Consider the following 24,902-nt stretch of genomic DNA (forward strand, 5'->3'; position numbering starts at 1 on the left):
TGGTTAAGGGCGCTGTACTGCAGCGCCAGCTGTGCCATCAGAGTCCCTGGGTTCACGCCCAGGCTCTGTCGTAAACTGGCTGCGACCGGGAGGTCTGTGGGGCGACGCACAATTGGCCTAGCGTCGCCCGGGTTAGGGAGGGCTTGGTCGGTAGGGGTGTCCTTGTCTCATCGCGCACCAGCGACTCCTGTGGTGGGCTGTGCGCTAGCCAAGGTGCACGGTGTTTCCTCTGGCGCATTGGTGCGGCTGGCTTCCGGGTTGGATGCGCAGTGCGGCTTGGTTGGGTTGTGTATTGGAGGACGCATGACTTTCAACCTTCGTCTCCCCCGAGCCTGTACGGGAGTTGTAGCGATGAGACAAGATAGTAGCTACTACAACAATTGGATACCATGAAAAAGGGGTAAAAAAATAAAAAATAAAACAAGTAGAGACAGAGCTACAAAATTGTATTTCATACACTGCATTTGAGGAACCAATGGGAAAGTAATTCTGCTTTGAAAGTTGATCAACTTGTAAACTCACTTTTGATAAAATCGCCTTTCAATGTTTTGGTACTACCATTGGAGAGCCCTTCTTTGTCTACACCCATTCAGCAGTGTTCACACCCTCTTAAGCCTTAGCCCCACCTATCTCTTTAAGGGTTGATCCAAACATTCTGTACTAACTTGCCAGCTACTTCCAGACATCTAAGAGAGAGAGAACAACTCATTGAACATTACTCATTCTAGCAGAGCTAGTTAAGCTGTTATGTTTTCCAGGGCGTTGGTGACATTAACTATGCTGTCAGATTGTCCGTTCATAAATTCAGAGCGCACACTGGAAGCTCTGGCCAATAAGTAGGGTTGTTACGAAAGCTCTGACCTCACAACGACAGACAAGCACCCAAGCTAACTGGCTAACATTGGCTAGCTACTTCCAGACACATAATGAGAGAACACCCCATTCTGACCATTTTACTCCCCCTAGCAGAGTTGGTTAGGCAGTTTTCATGTTATACAGAGCGTTGGTGACTAACTTTGCTGCTGGCAACAATTTAATGACGCTTTGTTGCCGACATTTACTGACACCGGACAAATTCAACGGGCACTGATCTTAAAAAATGGTATCAGTTATTCTGCGCTCTGGCACACTAAGACGAGAGTCTTTTGTTGAGAAATATAGCTAGATAACTAGCGAGGTAAACAATGAATCCAGCCAGCCAGCTAACATTAGCTAGTTAGCTAACAGTACACTAACTTGAAATGAAAATACTTTGTCAAAATTAGAGTGGAGTCTTTTGTTAAGACATGTAGCTAGCTAAACAATGGACCATAATCAAAACTCATGACGTTACAACCCTGCATGAATTTGCAGGTAGCTAACCAACCAGATTTTATGCCTATAACTAGTCAAGCAAATGTGTCTGAGATACAAAGAATAAGATCATGCATAATGTTAGCTAGCGACCCAGCCAGCTAGCGTTAGCTACCTACAGTACCCCTTGAAATGAAACCACTTGCTGTCAAAAAGAGAAACGTGCAATTTCTGAAAATGTAGCTATCTAGACTATCTTACCAGTATACATCACGGTTGGACACATCTCCTGTCTGATGCCATCCATAGTTGCCCTTAGTTTGATGACATAATCCAAACTGGTGTTTTGTCCATCTCTTTAGCTATCATACTCGAATTCCACTGATTTCGAAACTCACTCCTCCAGAAAGTGGAGAGCATACACATAACGTTAGCTTGCTAACAGTACACTTTCACTTGACATTAGGTTTATGCAGTTTTACGATGCGATGCATTTGAAAAAAAGCTGGGTTTAACACGATTATCTAGCCATACTGACAAGCTCCAATAGACAGATGCGTGCTATATGGCAGACCAATCCAAACTAATTTCTCGGCATGTCCAGCCCACTCATTATCTCAGCCAATCATGGCTAGCGGGAAGGTTGCTCACTTTTTCTGTGGCTAAACCAACTAGGCTCATAATCTAACAATTGTATCTGTATTTACAGTTGGCATACAGGTTTGATATTAAGGCACATGAAAGTTCACATTTTCGAGAAGACATTTCTGCCAAAAAATGCACAGCTCTCCTGTGAAGTCATGACTTGCGACATAACGCCTAGTTTCCTGAAGCGGGTCACTAATATAGACCACATGGAAAATTCAATAAATACATTTTTGAAATGAATGAAGACTTGCTAGAAGTGCAAAAATTCTTATTTTGACATGTCCCTTTTGTGGATCTTCTGTGACTTCTAGGAAAATTTTAACTCGCTTAACTACAAGATTTATCCACATTTTCACCACAATTGTTAACCCATAGTTATTTTGTTGCTTATACAAAGTATTTTCTGAGAATTTGTATTTATTTCAGTTGATTAGGGATTCATTTTAAGGTAAAAAAGAAAACCTGTTCCTCATTTTAAGGTCAACCCTGTTGGACGTACTGAACTCTCATTAAAAAAAATGTTCTAAAGAAACAACGAACATCTAATAATGAAACTATAGTGTAAAAGCTGGTGAGCAGGTTCTACTCTTTTTGGCCTTTTTCTAGTGTTTTGTATTGGAGCAGGTCAACCCTGTTACCTATAGATAGACAGGCTAGAATTTTGTTAACAATTACATTTTTGGGGTGAAACTTGCATTCAATTCCCCCTTCTTGTTGCAGACAACAAGCTTCCATGCCCCCTGTCACAAGGGGATTTATGGATATCATATTACAAATAGGTGAAATAAAACCAAGTTACACTACTCAAAAGGCTCCAAAAGGTGCAATTACCTATTCTACAACAATCAATGGGTAGACCTATGCATAATTCATTTAAATGTCCAAAAAATGTATGTATCAATTGCAGACTGGCCCTTTAATTATCTAAATGATTAAAGTAAGTGTTCAACCTAACACAGAACTGTATACTATCCTGTCTGTGTCCCCTGGTTCCTATAGAACTCGGTGGTCCAATCCACTCTCTCATACTGTCTCAGTGGCTGCTTGATATGATGAGGACTGGCTGGCACCTCCTTGCTGCAGGGCTGTACTCAGTGCTGTCCCAGGTAGTTCTGGTCCGAGGCTGTATGGACTCCTGTAAGGAATGCTCAGGGCCTCAGAATGACCTGTGTCTGGAGTGCAGAACAGGCTGGACCCTCCATGACAACACATGTGTAGGTAAGCGGGACTGTGTGTGTGTGTAGAGAGAGAGATATATATTATGTGTGTGTGTGTGTCTCAGATAAATGAAGAGATGTATAAAACATCTAATATCTTTCTAAATGTTGGTGTTTGTGTTTATAATGTAAAATGCTTCAATGTACAATATTACTGTTCTGTACTTTATACAAAACCTGTTCTGTTGTGTTTCTATTAATATCTGTTTCTGGTGTGTTCCAGACATAGATGAGTGTGGCACAGAGCTGGGCCAGTGTCCCCCCAACACCTACTGCTTCAACACAGAAGGCAACTATCAGTGCAAAGGTCAGTGCTGCTACCAGGGCAGAGGTCAGTGCTGCTACCAGAGCTCACTTCTTCCTCTTCATCAGCCAATCAGAAGTTGATTGGCTGTCGGTCAGAGGCCGAGCAGTTGGTCGGCCTCCGACCGCAAGGCACTACAGAGGGTAGTGCGAAGGGCTAGTAAATCACTGGGCCAAGCTTACTGCCATCCAGGACCTCTATACCAGGCGGTGTCAGAGGAAGGCCATAAAAATGGTCAAACACTCCAGCCACCCTAGTCATAGACTGTTCTCTCTGCTACCGCACGGCAAGCGGTACCGAAGCGCCAAGTCTAAGTCCGAGAGGCTTCTAAACAGCTTCTACCCCCAAGCCATAAGACTCCTGAACATCTAGTCAAATGGCTACCCAGACAATGTGCAGTGCCCCTCCTCCCCCTCACCCCCTCTTTTACACCACTGCTACTCTCTGTTGTCATCTGTGCATAATCACTTTAGTAACTCTACCTACATGCACATACTACCTCAAATAACCGCAATTGTTATTTTTATCTCTTGTCTCTTATTCTTATCTGTATTATTTTTTAAACTGCATTGTTGGTTAGGGGCTCGTAAGTAAGCATTTCACTGTAAGGTCTACACCTGTTGTATTCGGCGCATGTGACTAATACAATTTGATTTGATTTTAAACACTCTATGGGGCGAATCCTAACTTCCCCTTGAGTAAACTTTTTGTTTCTAAATGATATAATTTTTAAAAAGGTGAAAATTTGTCATAAGACTATCAAGAGCTTCATTGTATAGATACGAGTTGTCTTGAATACCACAGAGATCCTATTCAATTTAATGTGTAATTCTATGTTCAATACAATTTCATTCAGAATCCATAAGATTTCTTCAGTTTGCTGTATACAATTATATTATAATCTCTGAAACAGAATCTCCTCTCCCATTAGTGTGAAATGTGAGCTGTGTATGAGTGTTATGAGTTCATTCAGATGGATTGTGGTCTTCCACCAGGCTGTGACCAGGCCTGTGTAGGCTGTATGGGTGCTGGGCCAGTTCGCTGCAGGAAGTGTGCTGCTGGCTACAGACTAACCGGAGCAAAGTGTTTAGGTAAGTGGCCTATTTTGTGTATGAGAATGTGTAAAGTATGTATAAGGATGAGTGTGTGAGTGTTTGTCTGTCTCTCTGTCTGGATGTTTGTCAGTCTGTCTGATTCATAGTCCAGAAGTATTTCTCTCTCTCTCTCTCTCTCTCTCTCTCTCTCTCTCTCTCTCTCTCTCTCTCTCTCTCTCTCTCTCTCTCTCTCTCTCTCTCTCTCTCTCTCTCTCTCTCTCTCTCTCTCTCTCTCTCTCTCTCTCTCTCTTTCCCTCCCTGCCTCCCTCAGATATAGATGAATGCAGTGAGCGGGTTCTGGCGTGTTCAGGGCTGGATGAGATCTGTACCAATTTGGATGGATCTTTCCACTGTGACTGTGCTGAAGGCTTCACACGCAAAAACAACGTCTGTGTGCAGAAAAAGCTACCCAGTGGTAAATGTTCTAATCACACATGCTCACACCACGCACTGACGCGCGCACACACCAACACACACACACACATCCACACATCTCTTTCCCACACTCCTTCCAGCTGTATTTATTTAATTAAATTATTTTAGGGATTATATAACATACATTGAACACCAAAGAGAAGCCGCACCGAACACCCAAAGTACTCCAGTTGTAGGGTGTAGGGTGTAGTATGTGTGCACCTGGCTTGAGCATTCCACATCTGGATTGTGCAACTTTTGCCCATTACAGTTTTTTCCAACTGCTTACACAAGTTTTCAAAACTGTCTCCTTTTTTTCAAAACTCTACACACAATTCCCAAAACTGCACACACAAAATGCAAAATGCCTCACATCTCCTTCAAAATGTAACACTGCATTCAAAATGCCATAAACACATGTCAGAATGAAGCATTTGCATCAAATGGCAAACACTGCTTTCATAATAGTACATTTTTGGATATACCATGTAAACACTGTTGTTCTAAATCTAAAGCTCTTTGGTCTTTCATAGGCTTATATCTATATTTCAATACAATGTTCTACAGTGAAAGTAATCTGCTGAGCGGGGTAACAAGTACACTGTAAACACCAATGCAATGTAGAAACAGAAAATATTTATTAGGCCAAACATTACTGTTGTATACAGTAGCATACAACAAAACCATAAACATATGTAAACCAAAAGTATATTCTTTAGAATACAGTAAAGAACACAATTTGTGTGTGTGGGGCGTAATCTAACCTTGGACAGAGGCAACCTCTATGTCCCCACAAAGACCATATTTATAATTGCAGTCTCTTGTACATCTGTAAACAAGCGTCCTCGCCCTCCATGATGTCTTTGCCTTTCCACTCTGTACAGAATTCAAACACAGTATGTGTTCAGCATAGGAACTGTAAACAATGTACAAAAAAATGTAGTACAGCATGATAACCAACCTCATTCATTCAATGCAGTGCAGTAAATGGATGGCTTAGAGTTACAAATGTTTATGCAATACTATGCAGTCGTACATATTTTACAGTACATTGCTGTAATGCTAAAATAGTCATTAGATAGTTTCATTTCAGTCTCATTTCTGAAGGTTTGAATTATGGACGCCACTGTAAATCGACTCAAGTTGGGCTGGACTCTCAGTCTCTCATGGTCAAACCATGGTTGATCACATGATCAACAAGTTTTGCCCTAATCTCATCAGAGATGGCTCTCCTTCCTTCTCTTCTTTGCCCTCGTCCTCTCCCTCTTGCTCTCTGTCCATTGTTGGCATCCATTGTTCAAAACAGGTCATCTGACCTTTGACCTATTTATAGGCCTATACTACAGTAAAGCAGTGATTGGTTAGTGATCAGTTAAGCTATTAGTGTTTGCACATGTGAGGAGTGTGTGACCTGGTGAATAAGTGTAGCATTTTGATTGGTTGTGTTTGGAAAAGGAAAGCAAGTCACTTCCTGTTCGAATTTTGTGTTTTAGGTAGATAATTGTGTGTAGTGTTTTGAAAAAAGTGTTTTATGCAATTGACAACTGAGTCAAACGCTGAGAAATAGCTTATGGTTTTGGATATTTGGTGTGTAGTTTTGCACTTTGAGTGAGAGGTCTCAAAAATCGTGTGACATGAAAAGATTTTGTGTGTAAGCAGTTGGAAAAAACTGTATTATTTTCAACATTTGTCAAGCCTTGTCAAATTGGTTGTTGATCATTGCTAGACAACCAACAGATGAGAAAGTATGAATTTGCTTATAGAGATGAAAATATCAACGAAAATCATGTATTTATACCGGAAAATGTGTGCTTTCCTGTTGATAATTACATTTCCCGGGGGCACGGACATCGACTCTAGGGGGTTAAAGATACATATTTTTGCTAAGAGTATATTATACTGTTGATTGATTGACTCATTTTCCAAATCTCCCAACAGTTGTATTTGTAGGGTTAATTTTAAACGAATGTTGTGATTTTTCAGCCATTCCCTAACTTATAACCAGGAACAAGCTATCTGTGGGCAATACCAGAATAAATGGTCTGATGATTCTGTCTCTTAACAGCAAAACCTGCAGAGCTAAGATGGTTGTATGTTCGTAGCAAGAATTATGCACAGTACTTTAAATTGAAAAACTCAAAGTGTTGAATCTTGCTTCGTTTTGTATATCAGCTCATATACCTTGTACCCTGGAATCGGTACATCAAACATTTCTTCCCAGCTATTTTGCAACCTGCGTGGCACAGCTGTCAACATTTTGGTTCTCAAATGAAAATGGTATATTTTTCTATTTTTGCAAATGTTTTTCACCAGTTTTGTTCCTTAACATAGGGCAAACAGACCAGTTTCCTACTTCCTCCCCCATCTACTCTCCTCCTCCATTTCTGCTGTAGTGCTGCAATCAATTTGTTGTTACTTAGATTGAGCAAACCTTCTCATATATTTCCAATAGCTGCAAGTGTGACATAACTCTACCATTCCTATTCATAATATCATTCAACATAATACCCTCTTTAATATTTTTTTTCATAAAGAATGTTTTTAAATCAATGAGTATATTTGTGTTTAACTATAATATTTGTTATAATGTACTTTGAACAAGGTTTGATGTTCAGTTAACCTCTTGGTCCTACCTGGCACGCAGGCGTCCCATCTAGAGCTCTGGAAATGCAAATGCACTATGCTAAATGCTAATAGTATTAGTTAAAACTCAAACGTTCATTAAAATACACATGCAGGGTATTGAATTAAAGCTACACTCGTTGTGAATCCAGGCAACAAGTCAGATTTCTAAAATGTTTTACGGCGAAAACATAGCACATATTTATGTCAAACCACCACCGCAGACATAGCTCATTAGCATAGCCAAGTAGGAAAAAATATGCAATCAACAAACGCAGGATAAAAAAAAAATCATTTCACTAACCTTTTGAAATCTTCATCAGATGACAGTAATATAACATGTTACACAGTACATTCATTTTTTTTCAATAATCTGCAATATATATCCATAAATCTCTGTTTACAATGACGCATCGTTCAAAAAATGCTACTAAAATGTCAGGAGAAATGAAATAGCTCCGGCAGATAACGTCAGCTAACAAGGAATACACATCATAAACTTTGACTAAATATGCATGTTTTACATATGTATAGGAAGATACACTTCTTCTAAATGCAATCGCTGTGTTACATTTATTTTTAACGTTACAGTTTGCGTTTACTAGGCTATACTAGGAGTCGGCGCTCCAAATGTATCATTATGCCTCCTCTATCTTGGAGTCGACAGAAACCCAAAATTAACACATAAATATTCCCTTACCTTTGCTGTTCTTCCATCAAAAGACCTGGAAGGGATTATACTTACCAAAACAGCGTTTAGTTTTCAAGTCTGCGTCTTTCGGTTCTCAAAATAGCCACTTTTCGGTCGAAATGTAGGCAAAAATTCAAGTGGATGCGCACCAAAACGTCGAAATTATATATTATATGTCGAGTAAACTTGTCAAACTATGTTCATAATTAAGCTTTAACATGTTATAAAGGTGTACAGCAATTGTGAGGACGAAGCGAAACACACACGTCTTGTAATTGATCCTGAAGAAAAGAGAGAGCGGGAGCAGAGCGCGCATAAACATACACTTTTTTTTCGTGTGACCGAGACCTTTTGGCACGCTCACCGTCTCGTGAGCGCGCGATTGTCACAATGAGAAGCCCCATTGAAAGCAGGCTTCGGGCTGAACACGTAGGAACTGTTCCCAGAGCGGTAGTTGTTTGGGAAGGCGTTTAAGATGACGTCAAAGTTGGGCCAACTTTTTCCATGACAAGAGAGATTTTGGGAGAATGCATGCCCTGGAGACTTCTGCTTTACATAGAGACAAAATTACATAGAGACAAAAACGGTTTTAGAAGCTTTAGAGTGTTTTCTATTCGATAATATTTTTTATATGCATATATTAGCAACTTTTGACAAAAATGTATCCTGTTTTATATGGGTACCCAATTCCTCCAGAAGGGGCAGTAAACAGGGCTAGGCTTAAGAGGTTAACCAAAAATGAGAAGTAGCGTGGCAGGTAGCCTAGTGCATAGAGCATTGGGCCAGTAACCGAAAGGTTGGTAGATCAAATCCCCTTGCTGACAAGGTAAAAATCTGTCATTCTGCCCCTGAACAAGGCGGTTAACCCAATGTTCCTAGGCCGTCATTGTAACTAAGAATTTGTTAACTGACTTGAATAGTTAAATGAAGGTAAAATAAAATAAAAAGTAGCTGTATTAAGGCAAAAATAAATATTTTGAACAAGATATGATCCTTATGAATCTACTGAAGAACAAGTTTGGGTTTAAGTTAAGCTTTAGTATGAGCGAGATTTTCAGTGAGAGGTTTAGTGCTTTAATATTTAATAATTGCAGCCCCTCAAACTGATATTCATTATAGAAATAGGCATGTTTAATCTTGTCTGGCTTAGTGTTCCAGAAATATGTTTTGCTCATATGATTTGAAAAACAAATCACCTGGAGCAGGCAACTCTATAAGTAAGTAAGTAAACTGTGACATAAGTTTATCAGTGTAGTTTTTACCTCTAAGTCGTTGCAGGATCTTGTTTATTTTTGTTAATAACTTTCTATTGAAAAGTAATGTTGAAAATGTATTTATTTCTCTCTCTCTCTCTGTTTCTCTCCCTCTCTCCCTACAGGTGTGGGTGAGATGGGTCTGTTTGAGGACGTCCAGGATGAAGAGGTGGAGGTTCTACAGCAGATGTTCTTTGGGGTGCTGCTCTGTGCTCTGGCCACCCTGGCTGCTAAAGGAGACATGGTCTTCACCTCCATCTTCATGGGTGGAGTGGCGGCCATGGCTGGATACTGGCTCATAGACAGGGGAGACCACGTATTGGACAGCTTTCTGAAGGGACGCTAGAACTACACTTCTATCAAGGACATATTACTATAACCTGTTGGTGGGTATATGTATATAGGCCTTTATAATTGACATTAACACCAAGCAGACACTAGCCTGGGTGCCAGTCTGTTAATGCTCTCTTGCCAACTCCTTATGAAATTTTGTCAACATGGCAATTACATAAGGAGTTGTCAAGAGAGTAGAAACAGACTGGCACCCAGGCTAAACAGACTATTACATGTTATTTGTAAAGAAATAATGATCCCTGAGACAAAGTTTTAGTTGGAAAGCTTTAATAATTAACATTGCTGTGTGCAACTTGCCTTCAACACTATCATAAAACAGTGTTAAATAAAACTTTTTAAATAAAGTGTGTGTGTGTGTGTGTGTGTGTGTGTGTGTGTGTGTGTGTGTGTGTGTGTGTGTGTGTGTGTGTGTGTGTGTGTGTGTGTGTGTGTGTGTGTGTGTGTGTGTGTGTGTGTGTGTGTGTGTGTGTGTGTGTGTGTGTGTGTGTGTGTGTGTGTGTGTGTGTGTGTGTGTGTGTGTGTGTGTGTGTGTGTGTGTGTGTGTGTGTGTGTGTGTGTGTGCACTGAGTGTTCAAAACATTATGAACTCCTGCTCTTTCCATGACATAGACTGACCAGGTAAATTTAGGTGAAAGCTATGATCCCTTATTGATGTCACTTATTAAATCCACTTCAAGCATTGTAGATGAAGGGGAGGAGACAGGTTAAAGAATGATTTTAAAGCCTTGAGACAATTGAGACATTGAGTGCATGTGTGCCACTCAGAGGGTGAGTGGGAAAGACAAATTATGTAAGTGCCTTTGAATGGGGTATGGTAGTAGGTGCCAGGGGCACCGGTTTGTGTCAATAACTCCAACGCTGCTGGGTTTTTCACGCTCAACAGTTTCCCGTGTGTATCAAGAACGGTCCACCACCCAAAGGACATCCTGCCAACTTGAAACAACTGTGGGAAACCTTGGAGTCATCATCCCTGTGGAACATTTTCAACACCTTGTAGAATCCATGCCCCTAATGCTAGTTAGTAACTTACTTCAAACAGGGGGGAGGGGTGTACTTAATGTGTTGTACAGTCAAAGTATGTTTGTACACTATACATATTAAGTTGTCAATTTCAAATGAAAAATGACAGAACTCTCAATGATGCATTAAATGTTAAAATACAATGTGTGTGCGTCTGTGTGTGTGTGCGTTCGTGCGTGTTTGTAGGTATGCACAGTGATATAGCAAACTGTCAACGAAAAGTCTTCATTACTCTGGTCCACCCTCCTGCTTCTCTTCGGAACTCCTTCAAGACTGTCGCTCTGGATAAGAGCGTCTGCTAAATGACTTAAATGTAAATGTAAATGTTGGAAAAGCATTCCTCATGAAGCTGGTCGAGAGAATGCCAAGAGTGTGCAAAGCTGTCATCAAGGCAAAGTGTGGCTACTTTGAAGAATCTCAAATATAAAATATATTTTGATTTGTTTAACACTTTTTTGGTTACTACATAATTCCAAATGTGTTATTTCATAGTTTTGATGTCTTCACTATTATTTTACAATGTAGAAAATAGTACAAATAAAGAAAAAATCTGGAATGAGTAGGTGTGTCCAAATTTTTGACTGGTTCTGAACTTTGGCTTTGATCATCCTGTCTGGCTGTAGGTCTGTACAAAATACATGTATAAGAAGGTTGTGGTAAGAACATTTCATCATGGACAATACAGAACTAAAGGTTGATATAATCTGCATCATATTCACAAGGGCAATTCTTACCTCTGAGAATTGGTTTTCTCTGAAAAACAAATTAGGCATATTATTATATTATATTGAATATTATTATATTGAATATAGTCTACCCTATACAATATGACCAAAATTAGTTGATAGATTTTGCCTAACCTATACAATATCACCAAAAGGAGTTGATAGATTAACCCATGTCAACGGCACTAACATTAATATGACAAAGGAAAATGTTTACAAATGATTTGTTAAGCAGAATCAGAAGTACTCACTGGTCATCCAGCGAAGACAGACAGATGTCAATCCCATCAGGAACACGCCCACTCCAGAAGCCACACCCACTGCTGCCTGCCATAACTGGACCACTGTTTGGTGACATGATGACATCAGGAGAGGTTACTAGCTTTTAATTCCAATGTAAATATTTAAATGGTAGACAGGTGTTAGAATACCACTTTATTACTAGTCTGAGAAATTGTTTCCGTTTTCATGTGTGAGAAAGACAGCTAACCAGTTAAACATTTGACATTTAATTAATTTAGCAGACGCTCTTGTCCAGAGTGACTTACATCAGTTAATTCATTTTAAGACAGCAAGGTGAGACAACAACATATCACAATCATAGCACATAGTACATTTTGAATCAACAAGGTAGTTATCAGCAAAGTTAGTGCAGTAGGAAAAGGCAAGTGTATTTTTGCCGTGGGATTAATAAAAAGGATACTTAACCCAATTTTTTTTTAGAGTTTGTGTTCACAACACTGTCTGTGGAGCGTTGACCTCCTGTGTGTACATTTGTGAGGAAAAAAACATGTATATATATATATATATATATATATATATATATATATATATATATACAAAAACCCGGGTAAGATAAAGGTAGTCTATTTGTTTCAGTTTTGCTAACTAAAGATGACCAACACACCTGATGTAGGAGAAGAAACATTATGAGATGAAAAATTTACATTTGTTTCATATCTAAGAAAAGTACTACCAATATAGAGTGAAAGTACAAGCAACTATGAATAGGTTAATGAGTAAACCACAGTCAAACCTGGTGCAAGGAAAGTCATTCTATTTATACAAAAAGATGGTATCTAAATGGGATTACATTTATCAAATATCGCCTTTTTGTAATGAAGCAAATTTCTAATGATAAAAAACATACAAAAACCTGGAGAACATAAAGCAATTCTATTTGTTTAGGTTCTATCTCCTAACTAGGTAAAGATGACTAACACACCTGAAGTAGGATTCAGTGATGTACTAGGGGTCAAGGGAGAGGTCGAACCTGGTGAGAAGAGAACTCATATTACACAAGAAAGTCTTTCATTAAACAAAATGACCTACAAATCAGATGGTCTTAAAGTACACAAATCTGGACTGAAATTACACGCAGCTATGAATAGATCTATTAGTAAACCGTTCAGAGCTTCAGTGAATTAATGTGAACAGAAAAATGTCAACTGTAAACTAAGTTACATTTAGTGGGCATATTTGTAGTTGGTCTCTGTAATGTATCGACGTGACTCAGACTCTTGAGGATCACTCACTTGTACTTTATTGCTGGTCCACCAAGCATAGCCTCCCTCCTTTTCTCACGTGACCCATAGTGCACCACTGGTATTGCACAAATAGGTGTCGCTAATACACTACATCCATCCTCTTCTCAGATGTTTGACTAACATTTATGATAACATTATGAAAAAAGTAAAACAAAACTGCCGATCTATGCATTATAACGTAACAAAACATTATCTAGTGCTCAAAATAAAGTATATCTGGTACAAAGGTAGCTGACAACTTGTTTTGCTTTGGTTGCTGTAGCAGAAGCATGTCACCTTGTTGGATTGTGCTTTCAGTTGCTCTCCTAGATCTGTCTGCGTTCTGTCAGCCCGTCTCCTTCCTTTCAGCATCAGCAAGCCCAATGGTGTTCTCTTGTGGTACAGCTCCTACCTGCATGACGGCTGACAGCTCTGGCTGTTTGGTTCTAATTTGGCGGTTGAACAACAGTTCAGCTGGACTGCGGCCTGTGACTGAGTGTGGGGTACTCCTGTAGGCCATGGGAAACGTCTGTAGTTCTGTGCACCAATCCTTCCCTTCTGATTGAGTGGTGTGAATTACTTTGGCAAGCGTCCTGTTCTGTCTTTCAACTTCGCCGTTGGCCTGAGGCCAGTATGGAAGGATGCGGAGGTGTCGGGTCCCGTTTTCCAACACATACAGTATGCTCGGAAATCACTTGCAATGAGAGGAGCACCATTATCCATCACAATAGACTCAGGATACCCATGGACTGCAAACGTCGCCCTTTTGATTATATTGGCGGTGGTGATGCAGTTTAGGATGCTCACATCAACCCACCTTGAGTAGGTTTGAGTAGGTGATGCAGTTTGAGTAGGTGATGCAGTTTAGGATGCTCACATCAACCCACCTTGAGTAGGTTTGAGTAGGTGATGCAGTTTGAGTAGGTGATGCAGTTTAGGATGCTCACATCAACCCACCTTGAGTAGTAGTCTGTTGTTACAAGGTGTTCTCATGTTGGAAACAGCCCACACATGTCAATGGCTAGGATATGCCATGGTTTAGCTGGTACTGTAGCTCTGTTCTGACTGTGTGGACCTGCTTTGGTGGTGTGTCATTGACTTGACATGCTGGACAGGACTTCATGAGCAGTTCAACCTCTTTACCAATGTTTGGCCATCACACTTTTGTGCGCAGTCTCTGTTTTGTTTTTACTATTCATTGATGCCCTTCGTGGGCTAACATCAAAGTCCGATTCTGAGCTGCTCGTGGCATAATAATGTGGTTGCCTCGTTGAACTATCTGTCCAGCAATAGAGAGTTTTTCTTGAACACGTCGGTATGCAGTGCCGCGTATACTCTAATCACCCTGTCTGATGCTTGTTGGTAGAGTAGCTAGTACGAAATCCTTTGCTGACATTTATTCCAGCTCTGGTGGGGTGAATGGGTATGGTACTGCGTGTTTGGCTACGTTGTAGAAGTGGTCGTCCCCATAGTGTAGAGATGCCGGAGGGTTCAGAGTCAACCGTGACAGTGAGTCGGCTGCATTCTGAGGCCCAGGCTTGTATACAACCTTGAATCTGTAAGGCTGCATTCTCAGTGCCCATTTCTTATTCCTCTCTGGTGGTTTGGATTTTGGAGAATACATTGTCTCTAAAAGCTTGGTTACCATTACAAAGTCTTTGCCATAGAAAAACACATCTCTGCATCTTGATTGAAGTAGGTCATGTCGTGTGAACTGGCCAGTACATTCTTCAGCGCGTTGAATGATTATTCTTGTTCATCTCTCCATGTCCATTTGCTTGACGCTTTTGATAGTCTTCTCAGCGGTACGGATGTGGTTGCCAGATTTGGTATGAATCTGCCGCAGTAGTTTACAAGTCCAAAGAAACTCTTTACTTCAGCAGCATTTGTCGGTCTGCGTGTGTTCTGCACCACTTCCACCTTTGACTGTACTGCTCTGACACCATTCTTTGAGAGAACGTGGCCCATGAACTCCATCACCGCCAGTTGGAATTCACATTTGTCACTGTTGAGGGTGAGACCCCTCTCCTGCAGTCATCTCAGTACTTGGTGTAGTCGTTTGTTGTCTTCTTGTGTGTTCTTCCCAAACACTATGACAACATCTGAGATGTTGTGGACCCCCTCAATGCCTTGTAGGACTTGACTGATGATGTGCTGTTATATCTCTGGAGCAGAGGAGAGACCGAACATTAGTCTCTTGTAGCACCACAAACCTGTGTGAGTCATAAATGTGGTCAAGGAACGAGACTCAGTTCGATCTGATGATATCCCCACTTTAGGTCTAGTTTTGAGAAGACCATGGCTCCTGACATGTCCTCCAGGATCTCTTCGGGGGTGGGGATGGGGTGTTGCTCCCGCACAACAGCTTCATTTGCTCTAATCATGTAAGTACAAACTCTGATGTCACCAGTTTTCTTGTGTACTACAACTAATGGGGACACCCATGCTGTAGGTCCATTCACTTTCTCAATAAAATCCATGTCCTCTAGCTCGTTCGTCTTCTCTTCAACCAGCTTACTGACACTGAATGGTATTCTGCATACCGGCTGTGCAAAAGATGTGGCTGTCTCATCTACATGAATTCCTAACTGCGAGTCTTCAGATTTCCGAGCCCTGTGAAACAGTCGTTGTATTCCTCCTGAAGTGCAACTTTGAATGTCTGTGTGTCATCATCTCGGACTGAGTTTGTGTGCCTCTGGCCCTATTTGCAATATGCCAAGAGCAACTGAAGATTTCTTCCCCAGTACAGATGTCTGTGCATCTTTCACGTCTAAAATGTCTGCAGTACCAACTCAGAAATAACAACAGCTGTAATGTGGGCAGTGAACAGGCCCTCAACTGCTAATGGTTGTGTTCAACCATATAGGTAGTCTCTTGGATGTTAGTTTCAATTAAACTTGCATTCGGTCAAATGACTGAATGTTACTGTGCCCACAATATTACAACTTGCCCCAGAGAAAATTAACATGTTAACTGGCTGGCCATTGATTAATAACTGCATTTAAGCATAATCAGTACTGCTGGTAAGTGTGAACACATGTTCATCATTGTCATTGTCTGTTTTGTCATTTTGTGTAGTAGGTGTGTTTGTGACTTGATTTACATTCAGTTTTGACTTTGTCCTGCACGTTTTGGAGAAATGTCCGTCTTTGTTGCATCGTTTATCTTATTTGATGGAACATGATGGCCCTCCTGACCACGCGTAACAGCTTTGCCATCATTAGACGCCTTGCCTTTGTTGTATGAAGAAAATATTGCTTTACTTTTTTCAATTTTGTTCCATTCCCCTCCATCTGGGTTGTTCTTGTTCAATTTTCCCTGTTGAATTGTGAGTGAGGTCCATCTGGCGCAGAAATCGTTAACGCAACACATTTCAGTGATACTTGTCAATCCCTTAAAAAATCATCCTTGAACTCTCCATAATCACATGTAGCAGCCAACTGTTTCAGTCTGCTCACAAACGTGTCCACTGATTACTAAACAAATGTCTCTCGTAGAGAATGTTTTTTTTTGTGTGGAGTGAAGCACTCATTTAGCTTTGTCAACGCAATCTCATAGTCCTTGTCTATCCCTGTGTCATCTAACGTGGTGAATATATCCTGCACATCCGAACCTCCCAAGTGCAATAAAAAAAGATTTTTACTCCTGAAGCAGTGATGAACAGTTTGAAACTATTAATACATTTCGCCCATTACAAAACAACACTGGCTAAATAAAGAGAAAAATTATTGATTATTATTGTTATTTGTGCCCTGGTCCTATAAGAGCTCTTTGTGACTTCCACGAGCTGGTTTGTGACAACTGACACTCATTCATATGTTTAATAAATGTATAGTGTAAAAAACAACATTTGAGAGTGAGCTGATGCTGGTGCTAGAGGGGGTATTCAGTTGGAGGTTGAATGTTAAAAGGGGTACGGGGCTATGAAAAGTTTGGGAACCACTGCCTTAGATGACCAATACACCTGTTGTAGGACTCTCTGTCATACTGAGGGGCAAAGTAGAACCAGGGCCTTTCTTACTGTTGTAACGAACTCTGCTATAAAATAACAGTAGTTTGTGGGTCAGAATAAATATAATAATACTATGAATATGCTCAAATATAAGTGAGTCAGATCATGAAGACCTGCAGCCCTGATAGATTTATTTAGATAATGACTCACCTGGAAAAATGTACCCATCACTGTGTGGAGAGAGAGTTTGGTCCTGAGCTCACTCCGTCAGTTTCTGAACTGTGAAGAAGAACACACATCTATATATATTATTCTGTATATTATATTGTATAAGTTTCAATTTCACAAAATCTACACTCTAGATGTTCATTCAAATTATGGATCTATAGTTTCTATAACAATTACAAGACGCAAAAGTGACACATTAAACGTGTTTCTCTAACTACAAGGCAACATAAAAATAACATGACAAATAAGATTAATTAATATTGTTGTGATGCTATTAATTACTAGATTGGCTGATTCTACTCATGTGGTATACAGCGAGGGGGAGCTGTTACACACTGGTCTGGACAGGAGTCCGTTGTTAGAGCAGAATTCGCACAGAAGTTGGCTTGAGCTTTGATTGATTCTATCAAATCAAATCAAATCCAATTTTATTTGTCACATACACATATTTGTCACATACACATCCAGTTTCTGGAGACCTCTCCTTGTTTGGATTTGCAAATCCAACGGGGCAGTGCTCGGGTCTGTGTATGACTGTCCATGTGGGTGTTTGAGTGAGAAAAACGCATCGTCCCGACAACATCAAAATAGCCTTTCACGAGTCTGAAGTCAGGATTTTGAATTAGGTGTCAGCCAGACAACCAACTCTTATTTACAATCACGGCCGGTGGTGATACAGCCTGGAATCGAACCACGGTCTGTAGGGACACGAGAGCAGGGAACACGGGGGGAAAGGGGCGTGTACAAATGGAACAATTGTGCCTTTTTGACTGAAATATGGAGGTGGCTCTTAAAAGAGCCTTTGGGGGATTTTGGAGATCAGGTAATCGTTTATGCGCGCTCTCCGCGAATACGATGGGCCAGCTGGATGTCCTTGGGCATGATGGTCACCCTCTTGGCGTGGATGGCGCACAGGTTGGTGTCCTCGTACAGGCCGACCAGGTAAGCCTCGCTTGCCTACAGGGCCATCACTGCGGAACTCTGGAAGCGCAGGTCGGTCTTAAAGTCCTGGGGAATTTCTCGCAACAGGCGCTGGAAAGGCAGTTTGCGGATCAGCAGCTCAGTGGACTTCTGGTAACGACGGATCTCTCTAAGAGCCATGGTGCCGGGCCTGTAACGGTGAGGCTTCTTCATGCCACCGGTGGCTGGGGCGCTCTTGCGCGCAGCCTTGGTGGCGAGCTGCTTCCCGGGTGCTTTGCCACCGGTGGATTTGCGAGCGGTTTGCTTGGTTCTAGCCATGGCACTAGCTAGCTTCCTTCTTTCACAGTCGGAGTATAGCCTCCAAATGCCTATGTGAAGTTTAGAAAGCCGGCAGCGGCGTCTGCTGATTGGTCACCATCTCCGCACCGCCCTGATTGGCCCGTTGCGGAGGCCTCCTCCACCGCCCATTGGACGGGAGGCTCGGCCTCTCCGTGCTGCCCCAAAATGCAACCCCCTCCCTCGCCGAGGCGGATTTTGGGTCTTTTGTTAGGGCCGCGAGCAACGTTACACTTTACGCGCAATAACGCTCTCTCATTCTAGCCTAGTAGTTGTTATTCTTCATTTAGGCCTCATGTGGACACTTGATACTGTGCCGTGTATATGTGTGTGTATCTAACAAACACGCCAAATAGTTGGCCAGCCATAGAAAGGACACTTTTCGCTTTTGCTGAGCTAGGTGGTTGGCTCTTAAAAGAGCCTTTGAGTAGTCAAGTTGCAGCCGCACCAGCGATTTTACTTGGCTTTGACGGCCTTCTCAGTCTTCTTGGGGAGCAGCACTGCCTGGATGTTGGGCAGAACACCACCCTGAGCGATGGTCACGCCGCCACGCAGTTTGTTCAGCTCCTCGTCGTTACGGACTGCCAGCTGCAGGTGACGGGGGATGATACGAGTCTTCTTGTTATCACGGGCAGCGTTTCCGGCCAACTCCAGGAGCTCAGCAGTCAGGTACTCGAGCACTGCGGCCAGGTAGACTGGTGCGCCAGCGCCCACACGCTCGGCGTAGTTGCCTTTGCGCAGCAGCCTGTGCACACGGCTCACGGGGAACTGGAGCCTGGCACGGGATGAATGTGTCTTTGCCTTCGCCCTGGCCTTGCCTCCGGTTTTGCCTCTTCCGCTCATATTGGTAGCTTCAGTATGTCACAGAAAATTTGAATGAGCCGCTAGCCATCTCGAGAGCCTTACTTATACCTCGCCACAAGAGGCATCGATTGGCCACCGGACCGGTGTGGCCTTATCCAATTGGAGTGAGGGAGGGACAGACAGACAGTCAGCCCTAAGCCCGCCCCCACCCACCCGGCCGCAGGCAGGCAGGCAGGCAGCAGAGTGACAAGGGCTAGGCTACTCTGTTTCCCTCCGACTTTTGTTACTTTTTCTTGTTGGCGGGAGCGCCAAAGTGACAACTCAAATCACTGAAACATGTATCAATCAAATCGAGAGTGGCTCATAATACAAATGGCTGCTGTCCAACCCACTATAGTATGTATTCTTCTTATTATCAGGATCAATGTGACATGCGAATTCTAACACATATCACAACAATGTTGACTGGTGAGGGTGCTGCAATCTTTGAGTGACAAATGTAAAGCCATTTAGCCACTCAAAAATGTGGTGCGTAAAAGTCATTCATTTAATTTCTTTTGCACCACGGGTAGGTAGGACGTACATGGAATGACATGCGCTTTTATGGAAAGAGGTGGGTGGCTCTTAAAAGAGTCTTTTGTGGTAACAACATGTGTCGAGTAGAAAGAACACTGTTTGTAGTAGGTTTTACTTCTTCTTGGGGGCTGCCTTCTTGGCCTTGGCTGCCTTGGGCTTTGCGGCTTTGGGCTTCGATGCCTTGGTAGCCTTCTTGGGGCTCTTGGCTGCTTTCTTGGCTGCTGTGGCGGGCTTCTTCACCTTCTTTGGGCTCTTGGCGGCCTTTTTGGGTGTAGCGGGCTTCTTGGCCTTCTTGGGGGACTTCTTTGCGGCCACGGCCTTCTTGGCTGCTACCTTCTTGGGCTTCTTGGTGGCGGCGGGCTTGTTGGCGGCCACCTTCTTAGCTTTGGGGGCTGCGGCTTTCTTGGTGGGCTTCTTTGCCTCGACGGCCTTCTTGTTGAGCTTGAAGGAGCCGGAGGCACCGGTGCCCTTGGTCTGGACCAGGGTGCCCTTGGTGACGAGGCTCTTGACGGCGATCTTGACATGGGAGTTGTTATTCTCCACGTCGTAGCCGCCTGCCGCCAGAGACTTCTTGAGCGCGGCCAGGGACACGCCGCTCCTCTCCTTGGAGGCGGACACCGCCTTGACGATGAGCTCGCCTACGCTGGGTCCCGCTTTCTTGGGCTTGGCTGCTGCCTTCTTCTTGGGTGCCTTGGCCGGCGCAGCGGCGGCGGGTGCTGGTGCGACTTCTGCCATGTCTGTCGTTCGGTCCGGTAAACACACACACTTACAACACTACGGTAGTCTGTGAGGAGGAGTACTTTGCTGTAGACGCTGCTCTGCGCTATTGAAGCTCCACACGGTGCAGGGGGCTGGCCTTAAACGCGACATGAGAACCATGTAGATTCAAGCCACCCAGCTCGGCTTCTCCGGGCTGGCCAAATGCTCTTTCATTTGTGTTTTCTGGTCGCCAATATCGGGCCAAAAGTCACCGACGGAGCCGTGTGTCCGTTCAGCAGACTTGTGTCTGTTCAGAATAAAGTCATGTGGGCTGCAGAAGCCCCGTGCATTTTCCTCACCGTTCAGCTGTCGGGTGGAGCGGTGCGCACTGCTTTTCCTGTGCTATTTGTCTCCTAAATGGCCTAAAAGTGCATCCGATTGCGAGCACCATTGATTGTGGAGTGAGCCGAGATGTCTGGCAAGGGAGTCAAATGGTTTGGCGTCCCCTGATGTGCTCCTTGGTGTTTTAAAGGAGAGCTCTTTTGGGGACCTTAAAACACATGCACTTGTGAGGCCTGGCTGAGACTAGTTTCACGTTGTATTCGTCATGTGTCCAGGAGGCACAGGAAATAATATACTGTCCAACGACTTGCACTGTGTGTGTGTGATATTTTATTAGTCCTTTAGTTGGATTTGGAGCCTGCTCTTTGTGCACAGTGTGTGTAGTCTCTCTCTCTCTCTGTGTGTGTCTCTTTCAAAAGCGTGTCATCCAGATGAGGTGAGGGCCAAAGTAGTTGAGCTCACATTGTCTCTGAACAGGCAGAGATAGGCTTGTGCCCTTCTCGCGTGACTCGTGCCGGTCTTTGTGTCTGTGGGTCTTGGTGTCTGGCTGTGCGGCCGGCGCTATGGAGGCTGGCGCCCCATGTGCTTGTTCGCCCTGATATAGGCCTAGAGAGAGCGATTTGGAGGCTCTTCTCCTCCTCCTCCCCCCTCTTGTACAGGTGGAACGGCTAGTTTCAATCAGTGACGTCACTTGCTCGGAGACTGTTGTTCATGTGTGCAGAGGGTCCCTGCTTCGGCCTAAAGTGATACAGGCTCCAGTCATTGGAGCACGAGTGGAATCCCACTCACTGTGTTCTACTGGCATGCAGACGTTCCTACCCTGTTCATGTCAGCATTATTTACCCCCCCCCCCTCCTGCAAATTGACACAACACTCTAACATGTCCTCCACACACACACACATGGATTTGCTTTTTTCACTGACAGGGTGGGTGGCTCTTAAAAGAGCCTTTGGGTTACTACAGCACTCTAAATGCGCTGTTTACTTGTAGCTGGTGTACTTGGTCACGGCCTTGGTGCCCTCGGACACTGCGTGCTTGGCCAGCTCTCCAGGTAGCAGCAGGCGCACTGTGGTCTGGATCTCCCTGGAGGTGAGTTGTAGTGGGCCAGGTGAGACGACTCTCCGGCGACACGCTCGAAGATGTCGTTCACAAACGAGTTCATGATTCACATGGCCTTGGAGGAGATGCAGGTATCGGGGTGGACCTGCTTCAGGACTTTGTACACGTAAATGGCGTAGCTCTCCTTCCTATACTTTTGGCGCTTCTTGCCGCCTTTCCCTGCGGTCTTGGTGACGGCTTTCTTGGAGCCCTTCTTGGGCGCGGACTTTGCTGGCTCGGGCATGATGCTGATGTCTCGTTGCTTCTCACAAAGGAATGAGGGGGCGGAGAGCCCTTTCCCTCTTATGAAGACGAAGCTAAGCTAATTCTCCGGCCGTGGACACGCCCCTGCTTTCTCATAGGCGCCCCTGCCATTTGCCCAGTGGAGCTGAGCGTGCATAAGAGCCTTCCACTCAGAGGCTTGCTTCCCTAACAAATACCTGTCCCCCTTATTCCATAGCCTATGCTCTGTCACTGGTGGGGAATGGTGTGTTTCAAAAAAAGATCCATGCAATGGCCAGACATAAAGCCCCCCTTTTTGGACTTAGTGGGGATATCCCAGCCGTGGTGCCTTTATTTCGGCTGTCTCGTAATACGACTGTATGCAAAACCTGCACTGAACATAGCCTCCTGTCATGAACACTTCTTCCCCGTCCACTCAGGGTGGCTCATGGTTTAATACGACTGTACGCAAATCCTGCACTGAACATAGCCTCATGTCATGAACAATCCCTCCCCGTCCACTCAGAGTGGCTCATGGTTTCCTACGACAATGGATTTGGCCCTTTTGAAGCGGATGTGGGTGGCTCTTAAAAGAGCCTTTGGGTTCAAGCCAGGATGTTGACGTTCCGAGAAGAGTGCGCTTAACCGCCGAAACCGTACAGGGTGCGTCCCTGGCGTTTCAGAGCATAGACCACGTCCATGGCCGTAACGGTCTTCCTCTTGGCGTGCCCGGTGTAGGTGACGGCGTCACGGATCACGTTCTCAAGGAACACCTTCAGGACACCGCGGGTCTCCTCGTAGATCAGCCCGGAGATACGCTTCACGCCGCCACAGCGAGCCAGATGGCGAATGGCAGGCTTGGTGATTCCCTGGATGTTATCGCGGAGAGCCTTACGGTGACGCTTGGCGCCTCCTTTTCTGAGTCCCTTGCCGCCTTTACCTCTTCCAGACATTGTGTGTTTGCTAGCTGAGTTCAAGTGAATTAATGACGTAATTTTTTCAGCTTGGTGCTCTTATTATCTGCGTTTGGTGGACCTGATTGAAGCCAGCGGCACAGAAAGCGCACGTTTTTGCCTGGCCTCTGCTGCAAAGGGGAGGGCGTTCGTTCTAGGGAACTATGGAGGAAGAAGAAATTAAAGCTACTTACATGCGCGGGAAACACACTCAAATACTGAGCTATGTTGAACACAAGGCCCAACTGTGACAACTGGGGGATCCACTATTAATCTGTGTCCCACTCTTCACATTGATTGGTGTTGTTCTTGTTGTTGTTGTTGTTGCACCTGATTCAACTCTTTCAATCAGCTGTGCCTCTCCAGGGCTACAACAAAAATACCTACTCTACCACTGCCTGGAGTTGGGAAACACTGAACTAGTAGGATTAAACCCACTGCAGTTACCAGTCACACCTAATAGAGATAGGCGTAAAAAACTCAAATAGTGTCACAAGTACAAAGGAGAAACGAAGTGGAACATACGGGAAACAAATACACAAGGAATGCCACAAATCCTAAGGGGTCCGATATGTCACCTCAGCAGTCATGTAGCTCTTGAAGGCCATGTAATAACATCATTCTTCGTTTTCTTCCCTAGACAGGATCCAGGTGGCCATGGGAAGGGTGGTGATACCTCTGCAAGCTGAAACGCTGTAAAACATTCCTCAGACACCCACCCAACACACACACAATAAAGGGATCGTTTTCCTATGCGTACAGAGGTGATAGGGATGTGCAAATATTGTATGGTACTTTTTTCAAAAACCAATAACATAGCCTTATATTATGGAAATAGTGGTATGAGGTGGATCCTTTATAGGCCAGATAGCCTCAGATGTTGCATCGAATGATCTCAACAGGTCACTTCAAAGGGGACAAATGAGGCCCAAGGGCACATACTGGTGATTGATCAATCGGTGCAGTTGATTCACATCTCAGATGTGACTAGGTTTCATCTTACAACTTATTTTTGCCATAATTGTCTCTTACCTGTACTTAGTGGCTGCCGGCCCTCGGTTTAGTACATCGAGCAACAGAGGTTGTTGCCTTTTAGGAGAACGACTGACAAGCATTCAACTAGCTGGGATGCAGCTAGTGTCATCAAAGCACAAAGCATAGCAAGTTAGAAGAAATAGGTTAAGGTTACGAAAAGGCTTAGGCTTACCCCAAATGTCACGTCCGTTCGTAGCTCTACTCCGTGTAGGCACAACAAGTCGTCACACAGAGAGCACACTTGAAACACAACTGCACTGCCTGGAAGGCCGCAACGGACTGAATTGGAATCCCTTAAACAGCACGCTAACTACATTCCGCTTTATGATGTCACAGTCAGCCCCTCGGAACACTGGTCCTCAACAATCTCAAACACCTTGGATACCCAAGCCAAACATTCTCTAACCTTTCACATTCACAAATCAACCAGGGAGAAGAAGGCTGCCAGGAATTGAATGCTGAAAAGCTAAACTCCTTCACAGAGCAACATCATAGGAATGGGAGTTTGTGTTCAACAGCAGGTTAGACTCTGTCACTTGTTCCCTTCAACTGCTTGCGTTCCTACTATCAGGAA

The 24,902-nt window shown here is 43.6% G+C and overlaps 4 protein-coding genes and 2 pseudogenes across 4 annotated transcripts in view; 1 reads left to right on the forward strand and 5 right to left on the reverse strand.

Annotated features, from left to right (window-relative positions):
• The window catches only part of LOC124003855 (protein disulfide isomerase Creld1), a 32,442-nt gene extending 21,153 nt beyond the window's left edge, over positions 1-11,289 (forward strand). The window contains exons 2-7 of the mRNA XM_046312465.1: positions 2,941-3,159; positions 3,382-3,465; positions 4,458-4,553; positions 4,828-4,971; positions 9,662-9,922; positions 10,774-11,289. Of these exons, the coding sequence (XP_046168421.1) occupies positions 2,991-3,159; positions 3,382-3,465; positions 4,458-4,553; positions 4,828-4,971; positions 9,662-9,882 (714 nt within the window). The 5' untranslated portion in view covers positions 2,941-2,990 and the 3' untranslated portion in view covers positions 9,883-9,922; positions 10,774-11,289. The remainder of the gene's footprint in view (positions 1-2,940; positions 3,160-3,381; positions 3,466-4,457; positions 4,554-4,827; positions 4,972-9,661; positions 9,923-10,773) is intronic.
• Positions 11,290-18,172: 6,883 nt separating this feature from the next.
• On the reverse strand, positions 18,173-18,586 carry LOC124004321 (annotated as a pseudogene).
• A 56-nt stretch (positions 18,587-18,642) lies between these two features.
• Positions 18,643-19,441, reverse strand: LOC124003809 (histone H2A-like). Its single transcript, XM_046312398.1, has one exon. It carries the CDS (start codon positions 19,439-19,441, stop codon positions 19,055-19,057), a length of 387 nt encoding a protein of 128 aa, XP_046168354.1. The 3' UTR covers positions 18,643-19,054.
• Positions 19,442-20,089: 648 nt separating this feature from the next.
• LOC124004248 (histone H1-like) lies at positions 20,090-20,713 on the reverse strand. Its single transcript, XM_046313031.1, has one exon. The coding sequence runs from the start codon at positions 20,711-20,713 to the stop codon at positions 20,090-20,092; it is 624 nt and encodes a 207-aa protein (XP_046168987.1).
• A 1,287-nt stretch (positions 20,714-22,000) lies between these two features.
• On the reverse strand, positions 22,001-22,362 carry LOC124004257 (annotated as a pseudogene).
• A 619-nt stretch (positions 22,363-22,981) lies between these two features.
• LOC124002901 (histone H4-like) lies at positions 22,982-23,293 on the reverse strand. Its single transcript, XM_046310723.1, has one exon. It carries the CDS (start codon positions 23,291-23,293, stop codon positions 22,982-22,984), a length of 312 nt encoding a protein of 103 aa, XP_046166679.1.
• Between the last annotated feature and the right edge of the window lie 1,609 nt (positions 23,294-24,902).

The sequence above is a fragment of the Oncorhynchus gorbuscha genome, linkage group LG18 (genome assembly GCF_021184085.1).
Source record: "Oncorhynchus gorbuscha isolate QuinsamMale2020 ecotype Even-year linkage group LG18, OgorEven_v1.0, whole genome shotgun sequence".
In the NCBI taxonomy this organism is placed as follows: Eukaryota; Metazoa; Chordata; class Actinopteri; order Salmoniformes; family Salmonidae; genus Oncorhynchus; species Oncorhynchus gorbuscha.